Source organism: Thalassophryne amazonica, chromosome 12 (assembly GCF_902500255.1).
Source record: "Thalassophryne amazonica chromosome 12, fThaAma1.1, whole genome shotgun sequence".
Lineage (NCBI taxonomy): Eukaryota > Metazoa > Chordata > Actinopteri > Batrachoidiformes > Batrachoididae > Thalassophryne > Thalassophryne amazonica.
Window position 1 is genome coordinate 42,323,575 of NC_047114.1, and position 25,688 is coordinate 42,349,262.

General features: G+C 45.5%; 1 protein-coding gene across 1 annotated transcript in view; it reads right to left on the reverse strand.

The window, feature by feature from the left end:
• LOC117521224 (mitochondrial ubiquitin ligase activator of nfkb 1-A) overlaps positions 1-18,603 on the reverse strand; it is a 46,851-nt gene extending 28,248 nt beyond the window's left edge. Inside the window, exon 1 of the mRNA XM_034182562.1 lies at positions 18,492-18,603. Coding sequence (XP_034038453.1) covers positions 18,492-18,603 — 112 coding nt within the window. The remainder of the gene's footprint in view (positions 1-18,491) is intronic.
• Positions 18,604-25,688: the final 7,085 nt, after the last annotated feature.

The following is a 25,688-nucleotide window of genomic DNA, read 5'->3' on the forward strand; positions in this document are numbered from 1 at the left end:
TGGATGTACTCCCGGACGTCGGCTTCCAGAGATGCCCACCAGAAGCGCTGCCGGACCACTGCCATGGTTTTTCGCACCCCCGGGTGGCAGGAGAGCTTGGATCGTGACAGAAGTCAAGGACTGCAGCCTGGCCTCTGGTGGGACGTACATCTTGTCCTTCGGTCCAGTCCCCGGGTCCGGGTTCCGTGTCAGGGCCTCCCGGACGGTCTTCTCCACGACCCAGGTGAAGGTGGCCATGACAGTGGACTCGGGGATGATGGTTTCTGTAGGGTCTGACAGCTCGGTCCTGACTTCCTCCTCGTGCACCCGGGACAGGGCGTCAGACCGTTGGTTCTTCGTCCCGGGGCGGTATGTGATCTGAAAGTCAAAACACTCAAAGAACAGTGACCAGCGGGCTTGCCTGGGGTTCAGATGCTTGGCGGTCCGGATGTACTCCAGGTTCAGATGGTCTGTGAAAACCGTGAATGGTACCGAACCTCCCTCCAACAGGTGTCTTCACTCCTCCAGAGCCTCCTTCACCACAAGAAGTTCCAGATTGCCGACGTCATAGTTCCTTTCAGCCGGGGTCAACCTGCGGGAAAAGTAGGCACATGGGCGAGGACCTTGTCGGACTCCCCGCTCTGGGATAACACGGCTCCTATCCCTGAGTCAGAGGCATCCACTTCAACTATAAACTGGCGTTTTGGATCGGGCTGCACCAAAACTGGCGCAGTCGAGAACCGGCGTTTCAACTCCCTAAACACGGCTTCGCACCGATCCGACCAGGTGAAGGGGACTTTTGTGGAGGCCAGGGCTGTCAGGGGGCTAACTACCTGACTGTAGCCTTTGATGAACCTCCGGTAAAAATTAGCAAAACCGAGGAACTGCTGTAGTTTCCTACGGTTTCTTGGTTGGGGCCAATCTCTCACCGCCGCAACCTTGGCCAGATCAGGGGCGACGGAGTTGGAGGAGATAATAAATCCCAGGAAGGACAAAGAAGTACGGTGGAACTCACACTTCTCGCCCTTCACAAATAGCCGGTTCTCCAACAACCGCTGCAGGACCTGACGTACATGCTGAACATGAGTCTCAGGATCCGAGGAAAAGATGAGTATATCGTCCAGATATACGAAGACAAACCGATGCAGGAAGTCCTGCAAGACGTCATTAACCAACGTTTGGAACGTCGCGGGCGCATTGGTGAGGCCGAACGGCATGACCAGGTACTCAAAGTGACCTAACGGGGTGTTAAATAAATGCCATCTTCCACTCGTCTCCCTCCCGGATCCGAACCAGGTGATAAGCATTCCTAAGATCCAGTTTAGTGAAAATTTGGGCTCCATGCAAGGGCTTGAACACTGAATCCAACAGAGGTAATGGGTATCGGTTGCGAAACGTGATCTCGTTCAACCCTCTGTAGTCAATGCGTGGACGGAGTCCGTCGTCTTTTTTGCCCGCAAAAAAGAAACCAGCACCCATCGGGGAGGTGGAGTTCCGGATCAACCCGGCAGCTAACGAGTCCCGGATGTAGGTCTCCATTGATTCGCGTTCCGGACGTGAGAGGTTGTACAGCCTGCTGGACGGGTACTCAGCTCCCGGTATCAAATCAATGGCACAATCGTACGGACGGTGCAGGGGCAGCGTGAGTGCCAGATCTTTGCTGAAGACGTCAGCGAGATCATGGTACTCCTTAGGCACCGCTGTCAGACTGGGGGGGACTTTAACCTCCTCCTTAGCTGTCACACCGGGTGGAACCGAGGATCCTAAACACTCCCGGTGGCAGGTTTCGCTCCACTGCGTCACAACCCCAGATGGCCAATCAATCCGGGGATTGTGTTTTAACACCCATGGAAAACCCAAAATCACTCAGGAGGTAGAAGGTGTTACATAAAACACAATCTCCTCCCTGTGATTTCCAGACACAACCATTATCACTGGCTGTGTCTGATGTGTGATTAGTGGAAGAAGGGTGCCATCTAGTGCCTGTACCGACAATGGTGACGGTAAGGCCACTAGAGGGAGCCCAACCTCCTTTTCTCATCTGCTATCCAGCAGATTCCCCTCTGACCCCGTGTCCACCAGTGCTGGGGCGTGAAGGGTTAGATCCCCACTCAGGATCGTAACTGGGATGCATGCAGATCGTCGGGGTTTCCCCGCGTGAGTATTATGACCCACCCTTAGCCCAGTCTCTAAGGACAAGTGCTGCTGTTTTGACCATTTGGGGCAGTTTTTCTGCGTGTGCTCGGTTGAGCTGCAGAGAAAACACTCCCCACGGACCAGCCTCCTTTGTCTCTGATCTGATCTCATTTTGGTCCTGCTCGTTTCCCTAACAACGGCAGCAGGGGGAGCTGTCGTCACGTGGAGTACCCTGGCTGTGGAGTGTGGGGAAGATGGCTCCCTTTCGGACCCGAGAGGAAGAGGGACGGCTTGTGCCTGACCACGCCCCTTGTCTCGCTGCTGTCGGTGTTCTTTTAATCGGTTGTCTAACCGTATAACCAGGTCCATAAGCCCGTCTAAATCCCGCGGCTCGTCCTTCGCCACCAGGTGCTCCTTAAGGACCAGAGACAGTCCGTTTACGAAGGCGGCGCGGAGCGCAACAGCATTCCAGCCGGCTCACGCTGCCGCGATGCGGAAGTCGACTGCATACTTAGCTGCGCTCCGGCACCCCTGTCTTATCGACAGCAGCACGCTTGAAGCGGTCTCGCCTCTATGAGGGTGGTCGAACACCTGTCTGAACTCCCTGACAAACCCAGTATATGTCGTTAGGAGCCGTGAATTCTGCTCCCAGAGCGCCGTAGCCCAGGCGCGTGCCTCTCCTCGAAGCAAATTTATTACGTAAGCCACCTGGCTGGTGTCTGACTCATACATGACGGGACGCTGTGAAAAGACGAGCGAGCACTGCATTAAGAAGTCCGCGCACGTCTCGACACAGCCTCCGTACGGCTCCGGAGGGCTTATGTAAGCTTCAGGGGATGGTGGGGGGGGTCGTTGAACGACCAGCGAAATGTCTGTTTCAGGCCTCCGGTCAGCAGGAGGAGGTGCTGCAGCAGCGCCCTGAGCACGCGCTTCCACCTGGGCGGTGAGAGCCTCCATCCTCCGATTGAGAATAACATTCTGCTCAGTGACTAAGTCCAACTGCGAAGTGAAAGCGGTTAAAATTTGCTGCAGCTCACCTGACACGCCTCCTGCTGACGCCTGTTCACCTCGCTCTTCCATTGGCTGTTCAGGCAATGGTTGATGCCCCTCGGGATCCATGACGCTGGCTGAGAAATCCTGTTGGGAAGGTGTAGTGACACGGACCCACAACAGGGGGCGTTAATGAACGGACAATGGATGAGCCAAAAAGTAACAATTTAATGTTGTGAATTGCACAACAGAATACAGACAAAAACAATAGAGGAGTACAGTCAATCGTATACAAAGTGACGTGTGGGTAGGCTCGAGGATAGAAGACGTCTGTCCAAAGAAGAGCCAGATCCCACACGACCTCCACCGCCAGCGGATCTGAAGAACACCGGAGCCGCCAAGTCCCGAGTCCCAGGTGGCCACCGTCTCCAGCTGTCAGACCAGGTACTGCTGGCAGAAACAGAAACAGTTAATGGTGGGTGTGTGAAGACACACCCAGTAATCGTCCCTTGATTAATTCCTCCGGGAGGGAGAACCTCCACCTCCAGAAACAATTTCACCCGTGCAGCTCCTGTTAGTCTCTTCCCTGGATGGAGTGAGAGGCGAAGAACGTCGCACTCCCACTATCCACCAATCCAGCTTCAGACAGAGCCTGCAGGAACACGGCTGCACACAGAACAATGTTTAGTTACAATATCAATCACAGAGAAGGTTACCTTGATTGGTAGCTGATTTCTTGGCGAGGAGGTGGAGTTGCAGTCCGGCCTTTATAGTGATGGTGATGAGTGACAGCTGGTGCTGATAAGTGACAGCTGTCACTCCCAGCAGCTCTGACGCCCTCTCGTGCTTGGAGCCCGCACTCCAAGCAGGGCACCATCTGGTGGTGGTGGGCCAGCAGTACCTCCTCTTCAGCGACACACACAACACAATTTTATGGGGATTAAACAGATTAAGGAGTGTTACTGCCCCTTTAAGGATGGCCCACAACTGCTGAGAGCGCAGCGCGCTCCCAGCGCGGATGGACAGGCGTGACACCCCGCACAAACAACCAGATCATTTCCAACGTGAAAGCTTTCTTGATCCAGGACCTCGTCTGACTTTCACAAAAAGGCAGAAGATATGGACATCAGCACTTTTTCCGGCACATTCTACCGTTACAGGAGGTTTTTTTTTCATGGAAAAAGAAGCCGAGGGACGCGCCACGGAGCCGTTCATTACGCGGGACAAAACCACCTCGGTGTTGGTCTCACAGGACGGCTTAAAGGTGGATTTCAGACGGATTCCGGTTGCTTTCCAGTCGTGTGAATATCCGATTGTGATTGTGCATGAGCTGGACATGCCAGAACATGTCCTGTGAGGCTTCATCACGGCGTTTCTTTTCGCCATGCAGCTCCGCCACGACGCGTGGAATTCCTCCACCTTTGTTCCTCTTTCCATGAAAAAACTCCTGTAACAGTGAAATGTGCCGTTCATTTCTAAACTGGACGCTGTCTTGATCCGGTATGTCCTCTGACTAGCACAGGAATTGTGAAAAGACGTGGACATCAGCACTTTTTCGGCACATTAAGACAGACGTGCGGAGGAGTTCGGCGCGTCTTTTCACAATTCCTGTGCTAGTCAGAGGACATACCGGATCAAGACAGCATCCAGTTTAGAAATGAACGCGCGTCGCGGCAGAGCTGCATGGCGAAAAGAAACGCCGTGATGAAGCCTCACAGGACATGTTCTGGCATGTCCAGCTCATGCACAATCACAATCGGATATTCACACGACTGGAAAGCAACCGGAATCCGTCTGAAATCCACCTTTAAGCCGTCCTGTGAGACCAACACCGAGGTGGTTTTTTCCCACGTAATGAACGGCTCCGTGGCGTGTCCCTCGGCTTCTTTTTCCATGAAAAAAGCCTCCTGTAAGGGTGGAATGTGCCGGAAAAAGTGCTGATGTCCACATCTTCTACCTTTTTGTGAAAGTCAGACGAGGTCCCGGATCAACAAAGCTTTCATGTTGGAAATGATCTGGTTGTTTGTGCGGGGTGTCAGCCTGTCCATCGGCGCTGGGAGCGCGCTGCACTCTCGGCAGTTGTGGGCCGTCCTTAAAGGGGCAGTAACACTCCTTAATCTGTTTAATCCCCATAAAATCGTCCCTGAAAGCCATATTAATTTTTCGAACGGTGTCCACCTGGAGGTCTCTTACAGTTTCTGGAAAAAAATTGATGCAGCAAAGATCCAAATCGTTCAGACATTTATTCGCAATAAAAAATAGACGAGAGGGGTGGACCACACCTCACTCAAAGTCTGCTCACAGGCGAATTAAGCAACGGACAGGCATGAAAAAACTCATGCATGTGCACGAGGGTTCAAGCTTGGCTGACACAATCACACGTGATTCAAATCCATATGGTTTTTGAAAAAAAATAATAAGGTCGGATACTTTTCTAACAGACCTCGTATACTACAGACTGTGTACTGTAAGTATACTAGAAAGTACACAAATGTAATACTTTTTCAGACTAAATCGGAAATTTCAAGTTTATAAAAGTATATTTTAAAGTTCATTTTAAGTTTGCAAAAGTACACTTTAAAGTATACAACAAGTACACTCATCTATATATTATCAATGTACTTGGTATATCCCTCTTGAATGCTTAAAGTATACCAGAAGTGCACTTATCGATATACTGCCATTGTACTAGTTGAGTACTTTGAATCCCTATTTTTAGTTTATTATCGAATACTTAAAATATACTGTTATACACATTGGTTATTTCACTATTTTACTTTTTATACTTTAATTTTGCTTGGCATATTACTTGTAGCTTACTATTTATATACTGAAAATATACTCCTTAAATTATTCTTAAAGTTTACTCATACTGTATGTACACAAGAGTGTGATGCATTTAAAAAAATCACAAGACAGAATGTTGAAAACAAGTTTGTTATATTTTCAAACATTTAAAAAACAAAGACCTATGAAATCAAGCCCTTTCTTTGTGGAGAAAATTAAAGGAAAAAGTGCATGTAAAATGTAAACATAATGGTTTCTCCAAGATCAAGTCCTTATTTGTAAAACTGTAAAGATAGCATCTTCAACTGAGAACTAAAGTCGTTCCTTGTCAAAAAAGGTAAAAGAAAAGTGCGAACCTTTGGAACCAAAAATAAATAACTACATAGAAAAAAAAAAAATCTGTACTTTTATGTCTTTTTTCAGTTACTTGAGTCAATGGCTTGACTTAGTATATCTTGCTCCAAGTGCATAATAAGTTAATTAATTAATTAATTTTAATTTAATTAGCTTATAATGTGCCAAATCACAGCAAAAGCCATCTCAAGGCACCTTACATAAAACAAGTCAACATAAATGTTGGGAAGGTGTCGTAACACGGACCCACAACAGGGGGCGCAAGTGAACGGACAATGGATAAGAAAAGGAGTAACAATTTAATGTTGCGAAAGTACACAATGGAATACAAACAGAAATAACAGGTGCCAATTGTATACAAGAGGACAGTGGGCAGGCTCGAAGATAGGAGACCTCTGATGAACGAGGAGCCGGGGCCCACACCACTTCCACCACCAACGGCCTGAAGAACACCGGAGCCGCCAAGTCCCGAATCCCCAGGTGGTCTCTGTCCTCCGTTGTCGGCCCTGGTACTGCTGGCAAAGAAGAAACAGAAGGAGGTGAGTGTGAGTCCTCACACCCAGCAACCTTTACACTCAAACTCTCTGGGAGGGAAAACCTCCACCTCCAGATACGTTTCTCTCGTGCAGCTCCTGTTGGTCCCTCTTCTGGATCACCACAGGAATGCGGCTGCACACAGAACAAAGTTTAGACAATCGATAAGTCAGCAGAGAAATTACCTTTGTGGTAGATGATTTCTCGGCGAGGAGGTGGAGTTGTGATCCGCTTCTTGTAAGGAGGTTAATGAGAGACAGCTGGTGAGGTTGACAGGTGACAGCTGTCACTTCCAATAGCTCTGGCGCCCTCTCATGCTTGAAGCCCGCACTCCAAGCAGGGCGCCGACTGGTGGTGGTGGGCCAGCAGTACCTCCTCTTCAGCGGCCCACATAACAGGACCCCCCCCTCAACGGGCGCCTCCTGGCGCCCGACCAGGCTTGTCCGGGTGTCGGCGGTAGAAATCGATCAGAAGGGCCGGGTCCAGGATGAAGCTCCGTTTCACCCAGGAGCGTTCTTCGGGTCCATAACCCTCCCAGTCCACCAAGTACTGAAAACCCCGGCCCATCCGACGGACGTCCAGGAGCCGACGAACAGTCCATGCCGGCTCCCCGTCGATGATTCGGGCAGGAGGTGGCTCGGGTCCAGGGGTGCAGAGTGGTGAGGTGTGGCATGGTTTAAGCCTAGAGACATGAAAAATGGGATGGATCCGCAGTGAAGCCGGGAGTGTCAGCTTCACTGCGGCCGGACTGAGGATCTTGGCGATAGGGAACGGCCCAATGAAACGGTCCTTCAGTTTCTGAGATGTCACCTAAAGCGGGATGTCCTTGGTGGATAACCACACCTCCTGCCCAGGTTGGTATGCAGGGGCCGGGGAACGCCGGCGGTCTGCATGGGTCTTAGCCCTCGTCTGGGCCCGCAACAGGGCAGAACGGGCGGTTCGCCACACCCGGCGGCACCTCCGTAGGTGGGCCTGGACCGAGGGTACCCCGACCTCTCCCTCCACAAGTGGGAATAATGGGGGCTGGTAGCCCAGACACGCCTCGAAAGGGGAGAGGCCGGTGGCGGAAGACACTTGGCTGTTGTGCGCGTACTCGATCCAGGCCAGATGGTTGCTCCAGGCCGCCGGATGCGCGGAGGTGACACAGCGAAGGGCCTGTTCTAGGTTCTGGTTCGCCCGCTCTGCCTGGCCGTTCGTCTGTGGGTGATACCCGGACGAGAGACGTACGGTGGCCCCCAGCTCCTTACAAAAACTCCTCCAGACCTGCGAGGAGAACTGGGGACCACGATCCGAGACGATGTCCGATGGGATCCCATGCAGACGCACGACGTGGTGGACCAGGAGGTCTGCTGTCTCCTGGGCCGTCGGGAGCTTCGGGAGGGCCACGAAGTGGGCCGCCTTGGAGAACCGGTCCACTATCGTCAGTATGGCGGTGTTGCCCTGGGACGGCGGGAGGCCCGTGACGAAGTCCAGGCCAATGTGGGACCAGGGGCGATGAGGCACAGGCAGGGGTTGGAGGAGACCCCTGGTCTTGTGATGGTCCGCCTTGCCCCTGGCACAGGTGGTGCAGGCCTGGACGTAGTCCCGGACGTCGGCTTCCAGTGACGCCCACCAGAAGCGCTGCTGGACTACTGCCACGGTCCTACGCACTCCAGGATGACAGGAGAGCTTGGAGCCGTGACAGAAGTCCAAGACGGCAGCCCTGGCCTCTGGTGGGACGTAAAGCTTGTTCTTTGGACCGTCTCCTGGATCCGGGTTCCTTGCCTGGGCCTCCCGGACGGTCTCCTCTACGTCCCAGGTGAGGGTGGCCACGACAGTGGACTCGGGAAGGATGGTATCGATGGGGTCCGACAACTCAGCCTTGGCCTCCTCTTCGTGCACCCGGGACAGAGCATCGGATCGTTGATTCCTAGTCCCGGGGCGGTAGGTGATCCGGAAGTCGAAGCGAGCGAAGAACAGGGACCAGCGGGCTTGCCTGGGGTTCAGCCGCCTGGCGGTCCGGATGTACTCCAGGTTCCGGTGGTCTGTGAAAACCGTGAAAGGCTCCGTAGCTCCCTCCAACAGGTGTCTCCACTCCTCCAGAGCCTCCTTCACCGCGAGGAGTTCTCGATTGCCCACGTCATAATTCCGCTCTGCGGGGGTCAACCTGCGGGAAAAGTAGGCACAAGGATGGAGAACCTTATCGGACTCCCCGCTCTGGGACAGGACGGCTCCTATTCCTGAGTCTGAGGCGTCCACCTCCACTACAAACTGGCGAGTAGGATCAGGCTGCACCAGAACTGGCGCAGACGAAAACCGGCGTTTCAACTCCTGAAATGCGGCCTCGCACCGGTCCGACCAGGTGAAGGGGACTTTAGTGGAGGTCAGGGCGGTCAGGGGGCTAACAACCTGACTGTAGCTCTTAATGAACCTCCTGTAGAAGTTTGCAAAGCCGAGGAACTGTTGCAGCTTCTACGGCTCTTTGGTTGGGCCAATCCCTCACCGCCGCAACCTTGGCCGGATACGGGGCGACGGAGTTGGAGGAGATGATAAACCCCAGGAAGGACAAGAAGTGCGATGGAACTCACACTTCTCGCCCTTCACAAACAACCGGTTTCCAACAACCGCTGAAGGACCTGACGTACATGCCGGACATGGGTCTCAGGGTCCGGGGAAAAGATGAGTATATCATCCAGATATACGAAGACAAACCGATGCAGGAAGTCCCGCAAGACGTCGTTAACCAATGCTTGGAACGTCGCGGGCGCGTTGGTGAGACCAAACGGCATGACCAGGTACTCAAAATGACCTAAAGGGGTGTTAAATGCCGTCTTCCATTCGTCTCCCTTCCGGATCCGAACTAGGTGATACGCATTCCTAAGATCAAGTTTGGTGAATATTCGGGCTCCATGCAGGGGTGTGAACACCGAATCCAAGAGGGGCAATGGGTATCGATTGCGAACCGTGATCTTGTTCAACCCCCTGTAATCAATGCATGGACGGAGTCCGCCGTCCTTCTTGCCCACAAAAAAGAAACCAGCACCCATCGGGGAGGTGGAGTTCCGGATCAACCCGGCAGCCAAGGAGTCCCGGATGTAGGTCTCCATTGATTCGCGTTCCGGGCGTGAGAGGTTGTACAGTCTACTGGACGGGTACTCAACGTCCGGGATCAAATCAATGGCACAATCGTACGGTCGGTGCGGTGGAAGAGTGAGTGCCAGATCTTTGCTGAAGACGTCAGCTAGATCATGGTACACCTCTGGCACCGCCGTCAGATTGGGGGGGCTCTTAACCTCCTCCTTAGCCGTGAACCCGGGAGGAACCGAGGATCCTAAACACTCCCGGTGGCAGGTTTCGCTCCACTGCACCACTGCCCCAGACGGCCAATCGATCCGGGGATTGTGCTTAACCATCCAAGGAAAACCCAAAATCACTCGGGAGGTAGAAGGTGTCACGTAAAACACGATCTCCTCCCTGTGATTCCCAGACACAATCAGAGTCACGGGCTGGGTCCGGTGTGTAATCAACGGGAGTAGGGTGCCATCTAGTGCCCGTACCTTCAAAGGCGAAGGCAGAGCCACTAGAGGGAGCCCCACTTCCTTTGCCCATCTGCTATCTAACAGATTCCCTTCGGACCCCGTGTCCACCAGTGCTGGGGCGTGAAGGGTTAAATCCCCACTTAGGATTATCACTGGGATTCGTGCTGATTTGCGGGGTTTCCCCGTGTACATGTTATGGCCCACCCTTAGCCCAGTTTCTAAGGGCGGGCGTTGGTGTTTGACCGTTTGGGGCAGTCTTTTAACAAATGCTCACATGAGCCACAGTAAAAACACTCCCCGCGGGCCAGCCTCCTTGTCTGACATCAGATCTTACTTTGGCCCTGCTCGTGTCCATAGCTTCGTCAGCAGGGGGAGCTGTTGCCACACGGAGCCCACTGGCAACGGAGCGTGGGGACGACGTCACCCTTTCTGACCCGGAAGAGAGAGGGACGGCTTGTGCCTGGCCACGCCCTCCGGCCTGCTCCCGACGGTGTTCATTTAAGCGGTTGTCTAATCGTATAACCAGATTAACAAGCCCGTCGAAATCCTGCGGTTCATCTTTAGCCAGTAAATGCTCCTTCAGTACTGGAGACAGTCCGCTTATGAAGGCAGCGCGGAGCGCAACGTCGTTCCAGCCAGACCTCGCAGCCGCGATGCGGAAGTCGACAGCGTACTCAGCTGCGCTCCGACGCCCCTGTCTCAGTGACAGCAGCACGGTCGAGGCAGTCTCGTCTCTGTTGGGTGATCAAACACTTGTTTGAATTCCGTATAAACCCAGCGTATGATGACAGAAGCCATGAATCCTGTTCCCAGAGCGCTGTAGCCCAAGCGCGTGCCTCACCTCGAAGCAGATTAATTACATAAGCCACCCGGGTGGCGTCTGATGCGTACATAACTGGACGCTGTGCAAAAACGAGCGAACACTGCATTAGGAAGTCTGTGCACGTTTCTACACAGCCTCCGTACGGTTCGGGAGGACTTATGTAAGCTTCAGGGGACGGTGGGGGGGGTAGTTGAACGGCCAGTGGAACATCTCTATCAGGCACCGGGCCAGCAGGAGGAGACACTGCAGCGACGCTTGACTCGCGTGCTTCCACTCTGGCGGTGAGAGCCTCCATCCTCCGATTGAGGACTGCATTTTGCTCGGTTACCAGCTGTAACTGAGCAGTGAAAGCAGTAAGGATGTGCTGCAGATCACTTACCACGCCTCCTGCTGCCGCCTGCGCTCCTTGTTCTCCCATTGGCTGTTCAAGCTGTGGTTGACGCCCCTCGGGATCCATGACGAATGGCCGAGAAATCCTGTTGGGAAGGTGTCGTAACACGGACCCACAACAGGAGGCGCAAGTGAACGGACAATGGATAAGAAAAGGAGTAACAATTTAATGTTGCGAAAGTACACAACGGAATACAAACAGAAATAACAGGTGCCAATTGTATACAAGAGGACAGTGGGCAGGCTCGAAGATAGGAGACCTCTGATGAACGAGGAGCTGGGGCCCACACCGCTTCCACCACCAACGGCCTGAAGAACACCGGAGCCGCCAAGTCCCGAATCCCCAGGTGGTCTCTGTCCTCCGTTGTCGGCCCTGGTACTGCTGGCAAAGAAGAAACAGAAGGAGGTGAGTGTGAGTCCTCACACCCAGCAACCTTTACACTCAAACTCTCTGGGAGGGAAAACCTCCACCTCCAGATACGTTTCTCTCGTGCAGCTCCTGTTGGTCCCTCTTCTGGATCACCACAGGAATGCGGCTGCACACAGAACAAAGTTTAGACAATCGATAAGTCAGCAGAGAAATTACCTTTGTGGTAGATGATTTCTCGGCGAGGAGGTGGAGTTGTGATCCGCTTCTTGTAAGGAGGTTAATGAGAGACAGCTGGTGAGGTTGACAGGTGACAGCTGTCACTTCCAATAGCTCTGGCGCCCTCTCATGCTTGAAGCCCGCACTCCAAGCAGGGCGCCGACTGGTGGTGGTGGGCCAGCAGTACCTCCTCTTCAGCGGCCCACATAACAATAAAATTGAATAAATAATTAGAAATGAATAAAAAAAATTCAAATACATAAATAAAAACAGAAGTAAAAGAATAAAACAAATAAAAATAAAAACTATCCATAAGAAAGAGAATAAAAATAGGTTTTGAGTCTTGACTTAAAAATGTCCACAGACTCAGACTGCCTCACGGTCGCAGGAAGACTGTTCCACAGGGTGGGTGCACGATATGAAAAGGCTCTTTGACCTGCTGACTTCTTCTTCACCCAGGGAACACAGAGAAGTCCCACAACCTGCGACCGCAAAGCCCGGGCCGGCATGTAGAGTTCCACCAGATCAGCCAAATAAGATGGCGCCAGTGCACTTTCTCTGGTTATCACAAGAGCTGGACATCAACCATTTTCCGGTAGATTTCACTTTTAACAAGAGATTTTGTCGTGGAAAGCCGCGCGGAGGCTTTGTGCATCACGACCGATTTGCTGTTTGAGCGAGACAAAGAACGCCTCCGTTTCGGCATGTCAGAGGACAAGTTCGGACATGCCCAGCTCTCCACAATTTCTCTTATAACTCACTCGACTGATAAGCATTGAAAGCCGAGATAGGCATTTCGCAAAATGTATATATATGTGTGTGTGTGTGTGTGTATACAGTTGTTTGTCAAAGTTTGGGGATTTTTTTAATGAAAGACATGCGGACGGATTGCAGCGTCGGCTCGCAGCCGCTGCGACGCTCCGCCATAGGAAAAACACCTCCGTTGGAAGCCTTAAGGACAAGTTGGAACATGTCCAGCTGTTAAACAATTTCTCATATACTCACTCCACTGAAAGCCATCAAAAGCCGCTTGGATTTTACAAATGGTTATCAACATGGAGGTGTTTTTCCTGTGCCGCCGCACCACGCTGGCTGTGTCCCGACGCGGGGACCCGTCCGCACGTCTTTCATTAAAAAAATCTCCTTTAACAGTGGAAAGGAGACAACTTCTCAGATAAAGGAATTCCGACGAGGGGCTGGACGACTCCTCCCACAAGGAGTGCTCACAGGCGAATGACGTCACCGACAGGCGTGGAAAAACTCACGCATGCGCACGAGGGTTCAAGCATGTCTGACGTAAAAACATATGAATGAAATCCATATAGTTTTTGAAAAAAATAAAAAGGACCTATACTTTATTGACAGCCCTCGTATATCATATAAGCAGAGAAACACAGTGATATTTGAGAGGTGAAATGAAGTTTATAGGATTTACAGAAAGTGTGCAATAATTCTTTAAGCAAAATTAGGCAGAATCATAAATTTTGGCACCCCAACAGAAAAAAATACATCAATATTTAGTAGATCCTGCTTTTGCAGAAATAACAGCCTCTAAAGGCTTCCTATAGCTTCCAATGAGAGTCTGGATTCTGGTTGAAGGTATTTTGATCCATTCTTCTTTACAAAACATCTCCAGTTCAGTCAGGTTTGTTGGTTTTCCAAGCTTAAAATCACACCACAGATTTTCAATAATATTCAGGTCTGGGGACTGAGATGGCCATTCCAGAACATTGTACTTGTTCCTCTGCATGAATGCCTCAATAGATTTTGAGCAGTGTTTAGGGTTGTTGTCTTGTTGAAAGATCCAGCCCCGGTACAACTTCAACTTTGTCACTGATTCATGAACATTGTTCTCAAGAATCTGCTGATATTGACTAGAATCACAACCTGGTCTCACGGCAAGTCGTGATTCAGCAGCACGAAATATACATTAAAATATATACATTATATACAAATATACATTATATATTGTGATAAAAAGCTCCTCATTTTCGTCATGGAAGCACAAATTCATTCTAATTAATCCGTGATGGCTGCACAAAATTAAAAGTCAAGCGGAGGGGTTGGGGGTGGTTATGGTTAGGGTTGGGGGAAGGTGTAGGGCTAGGTTATGGTTAAGGTTAGGTTTGGGGGTAGGAGTAGCGTTAGTAATAGTGAGTTAAAAAAACCCTGTCACAAAAATTTTACTCATTTCGAGACGGGAGTACGAAAAAAAAAAAAACGTGAGACTGGGCTGGGAATCCATGTGACCCTCAACTTTAACAAGATTCCCAGTACCAGCACTGGCCACACAGCCACACAGCATGATGGTACCACCTCCAAATTTTGCTGTAGGTAGCAAGTGTTTTTCTTGGAATGCTGTGTTCTTTTCTGCCACGCATATCTCCCCTTGTTATGTCCAAATAACTCAATTTTAGTTTCATCAGTCCACAGCACCTTATTCCAAAATGAAGCTGGTTTGTCCAAATGTGCTTTAGCATACCTCAAGTGACTCTGTTTGTGGCGTGTATGCAGAAAAGGGTTCCTCTGCATTACTCTCCCATACAGCATCAAAGCTGATCAAAGCTGAAAAGAGCTGTGACTCTAAAATAAACACACTCTCGCTGCATAAAAAAAAAATAATAATAATAATGTTAAATGACTGTTTTTGAGCCGCACCACACCATGCAGTAGAGAACAGAGCGCACTTCCACAGAGGCAGAAAATAGCACTGAAACTGGTGCGGCATGGCACACACGACTGTGTCCACACATTAAAACGCGAACACATGCAGCTGCAAGTATGAACGAACACTGTTGAAGGATGAGTACGTGCGTATTTTGGGCGTATTTAAATGAAACACAACGCTGCAACAAGCAGCTCTACGAATACGCCACTGTGACAGGGGCTTTAATTAGTACTGTGCCTGCGGTCTTCCATTTCCTCACTATGTTCCTCACAGTGGAAACTGACAGCTGAAATCTCTGAGATAGTTTTTTGTATCCTTCCCCTAAACCATGATGTTGAACAATCTTTGTTTTCAGGTCATTTGAGAGTTGTTTAGAGGCTGCCATGTTGCCACTCATTAGAAGAGATACAAAGAGGAGAAACATTTGCAAATGGCCACCTTAAATACCTTTCTCATGATTGGATTCACCTGTGTAAGGAGGCGTTTAGAGGATGTTATTTCTGCAAAAGGAGGCTCTACTAAATATTGATGTATTTTTTTTCCCCAAATTTATGTACTTGCCTAATTTTGTTTAAAAAATTATTGCACACTTTCTGTAAATCCTATAAACTTCATTTCACTTCTCAAATATCACTGTGTTCGTCTGCTATATGATATATTTAACTAAAATTTCTGATCCAAAGAAACAATGGAGGGAAATCATCAGAATCATCACTAAAAGGTATCCAAGGAACTGCTAACTGTTTTTATATGTACACCCACACATAGCACATTGGAGGTACTGTTTTTGACCTGCATGCCTGTGCATGTGAACAACGTTCAATCAAACCTTGTTTGGCAATTGAAGGTCAGCCAAAGACAAAGAAATTTGATTTTCAGAAAAAAAAATGGTTAAAATATTATTAAACCAAGGTAAAAAGTTTGACCATTACCTGAAAAAGATGCAAATGCAACAGGGATGACTTGAAAAGATTGTCAAGCAAAGCCAATTCAAGAACTCGGGGGAGCTTCATAATGAGTGTATTTAGGCTGGAGTCATTGCATCAAGAGTCTTCACACACAAACGTGTGCAGAAAATGGGCTACAAGGAGAACAAGAACTGGACTGTTGCTCAGTTTTTCAATGTCCTTTATCAGATGAAAATACATTTGGCATTTCAATTGGAAATCAAGGTTCCAGATAGTGCAGCAGAGAACAGATAATTTCAGATGAATCTTTCATATGCTAATAGAGGCACCAGGTTTGGCACAAACACTCCTTAGACATTCCTTGAAATTCAAGGTGCCCATTTTCACAGAAATATTACTTTTTACAATAAATATGCACAGACCTGCACAATATGGATGATTCTGCCATCAAAATGTACATTTTGGTCATGCAGAATCCAAATCTGAGACTCCAAAATCACTCAGAAGCTTCGGTCAAGTTCAAGTCCATCTGCATGGCAAGTAGGACTATGGACTGATTAAACTGAGGACAAATGAAACCTGCTAATTTCTGTGTGCACCTTCCTCCATTCTTATATGGCCTTCCACATTCCTCTGCTTAATGCCATAGCTACCCATCACCCCTGACGTTTGCTTCAATTATCACTCTTTATTCTCTATTATGGACCATATGCATGCATTAGTTCCGTGTTCTACGCCTGATGGCACCGGAACTTCCAGTGCGGGGGACACTATAGCGACGTGCACTGTACTGTGAAGACGGCTGAGTTTACTCGCTGTTTACTGGAGCTTCCCAAAGTCTCAGTAAATGTGAGGCAGGTTGTTCGTTTAGCGACCTTAACTCCACAGAGCCTGATGGAGAAAGAATTTAAATTGTATGTTTATTCCTACAGCCCTGACCGGAGTTACACCATCAAAATGGAGTTACACCACGCAGAAGCTGTACATTTGGGTACACAGCAGTGATAGCTCAGTGTGCTATCCTTTCTCCTCTGGAAAGAAAACTTGGTCTTCTTCGATGTCATGACAGATACACACAACCACAAACATGAACAGTGACAAAAAAAATACTAGAAATGTTGTAAATTGATTAAAGTTTTTGGATATCTAACAGAATCAAACACTGGCATCTGCCATAACCGGAAATGAGACAGCAATCAGAGATTTTAACGGAAATACGTCACACCACTCCGTGCATATAGTCCATACTGTCACCAAGAAAAAGATTTGTACAGGCGAATCCAGTGTATAATAGGCAGAACAGTAGATTTTGTGAAACCAACTGTAATGTCATTTTGATTTTGTTGACTTATTTCACTACAATTGACAAATTTTACTTGTTTAAAGCAGCATTTTTGTACTTTTGCCCCTGTGCACAACCACAATGGAACTGAAATGAAACAAGCAAGTGTCTGAATAGTGTGCACTTTAAATACCACAATACCAGTATTGCTTGACTTTATAGTGCGGCAGCGAATCTTAGAAAGAAGTCTACATATTTAAGTAACCCCTCCCCCTGTCCAACAAGTCACAGGCATATTTTTCTTAACCCTTGGCCTCTATCGATCATGAAATGGATGGTTGTGAAAATATTTGAAGTGTTTCAAGCTCTTTTTTCTTGCATTTATGTGCGTGTGTTTTCACTTTTTAACAATCCTTGAAAAAGCAGAAAAATTTGCATCATAATTTTTGAGCAGCATGCATCACACGGGGAGGTGATGGCCAAGTAGTTAAGCGTTGGGCTTCAACCAGAGGATCCTCGGTTCAAACCCCAGCCTGACTGGAAAATCACTAAGGGCCCTTGGGCAAGGTCCTCAATCACAGAGTTACTCCCGGTGTGTAGTGAGCACTTTGCATGGCAGCACCCTGACATCGGTGTGTGAGTGCAAATGGGTGAATGTGAGGCATAACTGTAAAGCGCTTTGAGTGTCTGATGTAGATGGAAAAGTGCTATATAAATGCAGTCCATTTACCATTTTACAAAGGTGTCAAAATGACCCTAATTTCATGAAATATATCATGAATTTAGGTTAACAAAGTACATATCTAAACATATTAAAACTTACCATAAAGCACTGTCTATATAGTCTAAGGTTCTCTTAATGAAACTGTTAGAGCCAGCCTTGCATTCTTTATCTGAATGCAGTTACTTATTCTGAGCTAATAAGAGTGAGGAAAATCTTGGACAGTGAGACGATCCCTGATGAGTGGATACAAAGTGTGCTGGTTGCTATTTTCAAGAACAAGGGTGATGTGCAGAGTTGCAGTAACTACAGAGGCATTAAGCTGATCAGCCACAACATGAAGTTATGGGAAAGAGTACTAGAAGCTAGGCTTAGAGAAAAGGTGAAAACCTGTGAGAAGTAATATCATTTCTTACCAAGAAAGAGCACCACAGATGCAATATTTGCTCTGAGAGTGCTGAAGCAGAGGGATAGAGAAGGCCAGAAGGAGTTGTATTGTGTGTTTGTGGATTTATAGAAAGCTTATGACAGAGTTGTGGAATTGCATGAGGAAGTCTGGAGTGGCAGAGAAGTATATTAGTATAGTGCATGATATGTACAAGGATCGTATGACAGTGGTGAAATGCGCAGTAGGAATGACCGATTCAGTCAAGGTGGAGGTGGGATTACACCAAGGATCAACTCTGAGTCCTTTCTTGTTTGCAGTGATGTTGAACAGGTTGGCGGATGAGCTCAAACAGGAGTGTCCATGGACTATGATGTTTGCAGATGACATTGTGATCTGTAGTGAGAGTAGAGAGATGGTTGAGTCTAGCCTGGAGAGGTGGAGATCCTCCTGCGCTCAGACTCCACCCTCCTGTGCTCAGACTCCACCCTCCTGCTCACGTCACGGGCTTCCTGCTCACGCTCACAGGGCTTCTTGTCCATGTTCAACGTTAGCTCTGCTGTTAGAACGGTATTGTGACCACCAGCGAAAAACTCGAAGTAAGTCCTGCGGCTATTGTAATGATTGGAACACCGCTGTCGAAGTCCAGTAGCTCGCCTTTGTGACCTGTAAGATCTGCGGCTGCAGTACGGCTGGTGGGTTGCGGTCGACGCTTGCCTGAGACGCTGCTGTTAGCATGCGTCAACCATCTCAGGGGCGGTTGGATCCGTCGTGTTGCTGCTGCTGGATACCATCGTCGGCATTCGTCAGCTGCCATCAGATCCATTGAGACCGCTGCTACTGCTGCTGCTGCTGGGAGATTTGCAGTGGTCTTTTGTCGACTTGCCTCGAGGGGTGCTTATACCGCGTCGGCCTGTTTTGAGGCCTACTAAATCTGCGGCTGCTGCTTGTTGGACCTCCTGCTGTCGGTGTCGTAGGTTCGCCTTCAGGACCCGTCAGCTATGGCTCCAAAAAAGGGTACTGTGTTTATGGAGGAAGAACTTGAGGACATTAGAAAAATGCTAAATGAGATGTCAGCACAAATGAAGCCCATTAAAGAAGTGGCTGATCAACTGAAAATTATTTCACAACAACAACAAAAAATATTGGAATTAACAAAACAAGTTGTTGAATTACAAAAGGCAAATGAAGAGAAAGACAAATCATTAAAACTTATGGAAAATCGAATTGCAGAACTTGAACAACAAACTAGGTCAAATGACCTTCTCATTACAGGTTTGGACATTAAGCCTCGAAGTTATGCAAGAGCGGTGGCTTCAGGAAGGGAGCCCTCTGAAATGGACAACCTCTCTGTAGAGGAACAGGTGATTTCACTTTTGAAGGACAAAGGAATTTTAATAAACCCTAATGATATCGATAGTAGTCACCTTTTACCGCGGAGAGGTCAAAATCAACCTAAAGTCATATTATTGAGGCTTACAAACAGGAAACAGAAGTTTGCAATTCTAAAACAAGCAAAGAATTTAAAAGGATCGAATGTATATATAAATGAATACTTGACCAAGAAAAATTCAGATTTAGCAAGACAGGCACGATTTTTAAGAAAACAAAACTAGATACAGGCTACATGGACATTTAACTGTAAAGTTTATATTAAATTAAATGGAACACCTGAAGAAGCTAAAACCTTATGGATTAAAGATGAACATGATCTTAGTAAGTAAGTTTAACTGATGTAAGTTGTGAAGTAATACATAAAGAAATGTACTGGTTGATTGTGATGATGGAGGAAAATCTGTATATAATATAATGAACACGGTTAATAATCAGTTTATTTCTGCCAAGGAGCTCTGTTTGGAAACATTTAATTATAGTCATCCTGCCTCTCGCCATTTTGAACCTGAATCAGATCCAGATTCTTTTTTTAGTGACAATATCGAGCGACAATGTAATTATTTTACAGAAGAACAATTTAATGATTATAAAATTAAAGATGGAGATTTTTCAATAATACATTTTAATAGTAGAAGTCTTTCTCGGAATTTTTCAAGGATAAATGATTGTTTAGATATATTTAGAAAAAGTTTTTCAGTGATCGCTATATCAGAAACATGGTTAACTGATGTCAATCAAGATCTTGTACAGTTGAAGGTTATCAATTGTTTCAGGTAAATCGACAGAAGAGAAGAGGCGGGGGTGTGGCATTATATGTAAGGTCTGATTACAACTGTAAATTAGTTCACAATATGTCATTCACAGTTGATAATATCATGGAATGTGTTACGGTTAAAATTACATCCATAAATTCAAAAAATACGGTTGTTAGTTGTTTATACAGAGCTCCCGGAGCAAATATTGATACTTTTGAACAAGTAATTATGGGAATGTACAACAAAATAAATAAGAATTCACATTTATTTATCTGTGGTGATTTTAATATCGATTTTCTAAATCCTCACAATCATCCACAAACCACTTCATTTATAAATTCTTTATATTGTTTGGGAGTATTTCCGACCATCATTCATCCAAGTAGAATAACTGTGAATTCAACAACCCTTATTAACAATATTTTAACTAATGTCATATCTGGTAATCTCAGTGCGGGATTGCTGGTAAATGATATTAGTGATCACCTGCCAGTATATACTGTTTTTGCATCACATGATCGAGTGTTTCAAAAGGATTGTAATAGATTGAGTAGAAATGTCACACCAATAACTGTTGATAATTTAAGGGTGGATTTATTATGCCAGAATTGGAATGATGTTTATGTTGATGATGTTGATGAATCTTATGATGGTTTTATTTCTATCATTTCTAAGTTATACGATAAACACTGTCCTCTTGTTAACAAGATATATACTAACCGATACAGCAATAAACCATGGATAACCAAGGGTCTTCAGAGGGCATTTAAAAAGAAGAACTTACTGTATAAACAATTTATAAAATCGAGATCAAAGGAAGCTGAAAGTAAATATGAAATATATAAGAATAAATTAATTCATATTATGAGATTTAGTAAGAAAAGATATTATAGTGACTTACTTGTTAAAAATAAGAATAATATAAAAAATACATGGAATATTTTAAATGAAGTAATAAAAAAGAACAAAAATGGTAGAAATGATCCTTCTTTTTTTCTTTCCAATAATACTGTGATAGACGATAATGAGACTATTGCTGACCATTTTAATGAATATTTTGTCAATGTAGGTAAAAATCTTGCCAGTAATATTGATTCATTGAGCGTTAAATCTTTTGAAAATAAGATAACATTTAATAAATCTGTGTCAATGTTTGTTGGTGGAACAAATGAAAAAGAAATAATTGATCTGGTGCAGAATTCTAAAAGTAAGAAATCAAAGGACTTCAATAATTTGGATATGGCTTTGTTGAAAAAAATCATTGATTGTATAGTAAAACCTTTCACTTATATTTGTAATATATCATTAAGTTTTGGTACATTCCCTTCACAGATGAAGATAGCCAAAGTAATACCTTTGTTTAAAACTGGTGACAAACACACTTTTTCAAATTATAGACCTATTTCACTTTTACCCCAATTTTCTAAAATACTAGAAAAAAATTTTGTAAAAAGACTGGATAATTACTTACTAAAGTATGAGATACTCTGTGAAGAACAATATGGATTTAGAAAATCTAGGACTACTTCACATGCATTGATGGATTTTGTGGAAAATATAGCGACTGCAGTCGATAACAAGCAATATACAGTAGGTATTTTTTTTGATTTACAGAAAGCGTTTGACACTGTAAATCATGAAATATTGCTAACTAAATTACAGAAATATGGAATCAGAGGATTAGCATATGACTGGATAAATAGTTATTTACATGGTTGGTATCAGTATGTTCAATACAATAACATTGATTCCGAACTTCGGGAAATTACGTGTGGGGTGCCCCAGGGTTCGGTCTTAGGTCCTTTGTTATTTATTTTATATATAAATGATATGTTATGTGTCACGGGTACTGAGGTGTGTTCTTTTTGCAGATGACACAACTGTATTTTGCAGTGGTGATAATCTTGAACAGCTTCTTGACACGGTGGTAAACGAACTGAATAAATTTAAGGCTTGGTTTGATGCTAATAAATTGTCACTTCATCTTGGGAAAACCAAATGTATGATTTTTGGAAATAAATTTGTGCCTAAATGTAAAAGTGTAACCATTAACAATATGGAAATACAGATAGTAACTGAGAACAAATTTCTAGGTGTTATAATTGACAATAAACTCAGCTGGAAACCTCATATAAATGATATAAAATTTAAAATGTCAAAATCTATCGCTATCATGTACAGGGTCAAGGACATATTGTCCCAGGATGGGCTACTTAGATTATATTATTCTTTAATTGTACCATATATGACATATTGTATCGAACTCTGGGGTAATACTTACAAATCAAATACCAATCATGTATTTCTTTTACAAAAACATGCCATCAGAATCATCTGTAATAAACCTTATCTTGAGCCAACGCATTCTCTGTTTATGACTTTAAATTTACTGAAATTTAGAGATTTAGTGGATTATATCACCATACAAACTTTGTACAAAGCTAATAACCAGGCCTTGCCACTTTAGGTCCAGAGCCTGTTCAAGATCAGGAAATCTGAATACAGTTTACGAGGATGCATGTTTTTTAAGAAGCCTCCCGTACGTACTAATGTCAAGGGTTTTTGTGTTTCAGTTAAAGGGGTGAAGATTTGGAACAAATGTCCTGTGGAAATTAGATTATGTAGTTCTTTTGTCTGTTTTAAGAAACATTATAAGAAATTAATAATTTCTGGATATAAAGAAAATAAATTAAAAAAAGATGTATAAATTTGTGGATGTATGTATTTAATTTGCTTATTTGTATATATAGGAGTGTGAGCATAAGTGTAATTATATGTTGGACTTGGACTTTTGGGATGGGGTATGAGGGGTGGGTAATTTATAAGCTTTGCTTCTTCCCACCCCCTTTTCAGGCACACGGTGTTTAATTTGGTCTTGTTTTTTTGATTTGTTTGATATATTGTCTTTATGCTGCTGTGTTGTTGCTGAAATAAATTCTATTCTATTCTATTCTATTCTATTCTATTCTATTCTATTCTATTCTATTCTATTCTATTCTATTCTATTCTATATGCTCTGGAGAGAAGGAGAATTCAGTAGGACTAAGACTGAATACATGTGTGTGAATGAGAAGGAGCCCAGTGGAATAGTGTGGGTAACAAGGAGTAAAGGTGGTGAAAGTAGATACTTGGGGTCAACTGTCCAAAGTAACGGAGAGTGTGGTAGAGAGGTGAAGAAGAGAGTGTAGGCAGAGTGGAGTGAGTAAAGAAAGGTGACAGGAGTGATTTGTGACTGAAGAATATCAGCAAGAGTGAAGGGGAAAGCTTACAAGACAGTAGTGAAACCAGCTGTGTCGTATGGCTTAGAGACGGTGGCACTAACAAAAAGACAGGTGGCAGAGCTGAAGATGTTGTGATTCTCTTTGGGAGTGACAAGAATGGACAGGATTAGGAATGAACATATCAGAGGGACAGCTCAGGTTGGATAGTTTGGAGAAAAAGTGAGAAAGGTGAGATTGAGATGGTTTGGACATGTGCAGAGGGTATATAGGGAGGAGGATGCTGGATGGATGGAGCCGCCAGGCAGGACGAGAAGAAGGAGGCCAAAGAGGAGGTTTATGGATGTGCCGAGGGAGGACATGCAGGTGGTTGGTGTGACAAAGGAAGATGCAGAGGACAGAGTGAGATGAGAATGATTGATCTGCTGTGGCGACCCGTAACAAGAGCAGACGAAAGAAGAAGAGGAGGAAGAGTGTTGAAGTGACAAGTAAAATTCATGTTTCCCAATTCTGTCTTTCATACCAAGTAATAACCTGTATTTTGTATCACCCATTTTCAATCTTTAACCCTAACAGAAAGATGTTATGAGTGATGAACCACCAGAGAAGAAATCTTGCTTTTTAGACAAAAACAAATGCATGATATGATATGATATGAACTGTAATATGGGTAAATAGCCATCAGGCTCAACCTCAACTTTGGAATCCCATTGGTAATGAATGGGTGAATCAAGAGGGACAATTGGATCAATGTTTTTTTGAAGGAGAGGCTGCTCCTGTGGACGTGAGGGATCTCACGCATTTGTACGGCATTGACCCTAACTGCAATGACCCAAGGAATGTCAATGTCTGACTTCAAGACTGAATTGTGTGGATATGTGTTCTTGTACATATTGCAACAACAAACATGTTTGTTCGATGATGATGTTGATGATGATTAAATTAATGAATAATAAAGGATTATTAACGGAGTGTGAGGTCTGTACGGAAAAATATCAGACTGAGGTGTAAGTGCGAAAAACACACAGGTCTGATATTCCCGTACAGACTGAGCAAGTGAGGTTAATAATTTGTTTATTATGTTAGATATATTTGTATGTTTATCGATTGTTTTCTTTATTTGTTTTGGTATTAAGTAGTTATTTGTTTTCTTTACTTGTTTTGGTATTAAAGTAGTTATTTTACACTTAGGATTGTATTCTTATGGCCCGGTCACACGGCACTTAATGAAGGGAAACGAAGCCCTAATGAAACAAGAAATCAGGACTTTCGTTGACTTTTGTTGGCATCGTTAACCTTCGCTCAGCGGTTGCTTTGTCAGGATTTTTAAACTGTCAAAGAATTTGAACGAAGGACAACAAAACCCTCAATTCGTCCGTATATAGTTTTGCTGTCGTTCTTGACGGTTTCTTATCGTTTGCTTAGTTTTTGTAACGTTAGCCTTTCGTTTGACTTTGTTCAACCAGCTGAATGTTTTCACACAGTACAAAACCCGGTTTTTGAGCGGCTTTGTGGAGGAGCTGCAGCTCCGTCCTAGCGCAAAGTCCTGGAACACAGAGATGCAGACACACACTGCTCCAGCAGTCACTCCAGCTGCATTTTGTTAGCTATCTGCACTGCTGCACACTGAATGCAAATAGTTACCTGAACTGCTGCACATTTAATGTAAATAGCTATCTGCACTGCTGCACATTGAATGCAAATAGCTATCTGCACTGCTGCACATTGAATGCAAATAGCTACCTGCACTGCTGCACATTGAATGCAAATAGCTACCTGCACTGCTGCACATTGAATGCAAATAACTCCCAACCCTACTGTAGCTACACTAAATGTAAATAGCTACCTGCATTGCTGCACATTGAAAGTAGCTACCTGAATTGCTGCACATTGAATGCAAATAGCTACCTGCACTGCTGTAAATTGAATGTAAATATCTACCTGCAGTGCTGCACATTGAATGTAAATAGCTACCTGCACTACTGTAAATTGAATGTAAATATCTACCTGCACTGCTGCACATTGAATGGGAATAGCTACCTGCACTACTCCACATTGAATGTAAATAGCTACCTGCACTACTGTAAATTGAATGTAAATATCTACCTGCACTGCTGCACATTGAATGTAAATAGCTACCTGCACTGCTGCATATGAATGTAAATAGTTACCTGCACTGCTGTAAATTGAATGTAAATATCTACCTGCAGTGCTGCACATTGAATGTAAATAGCTACCTGCACTACTGTAAATTGAATG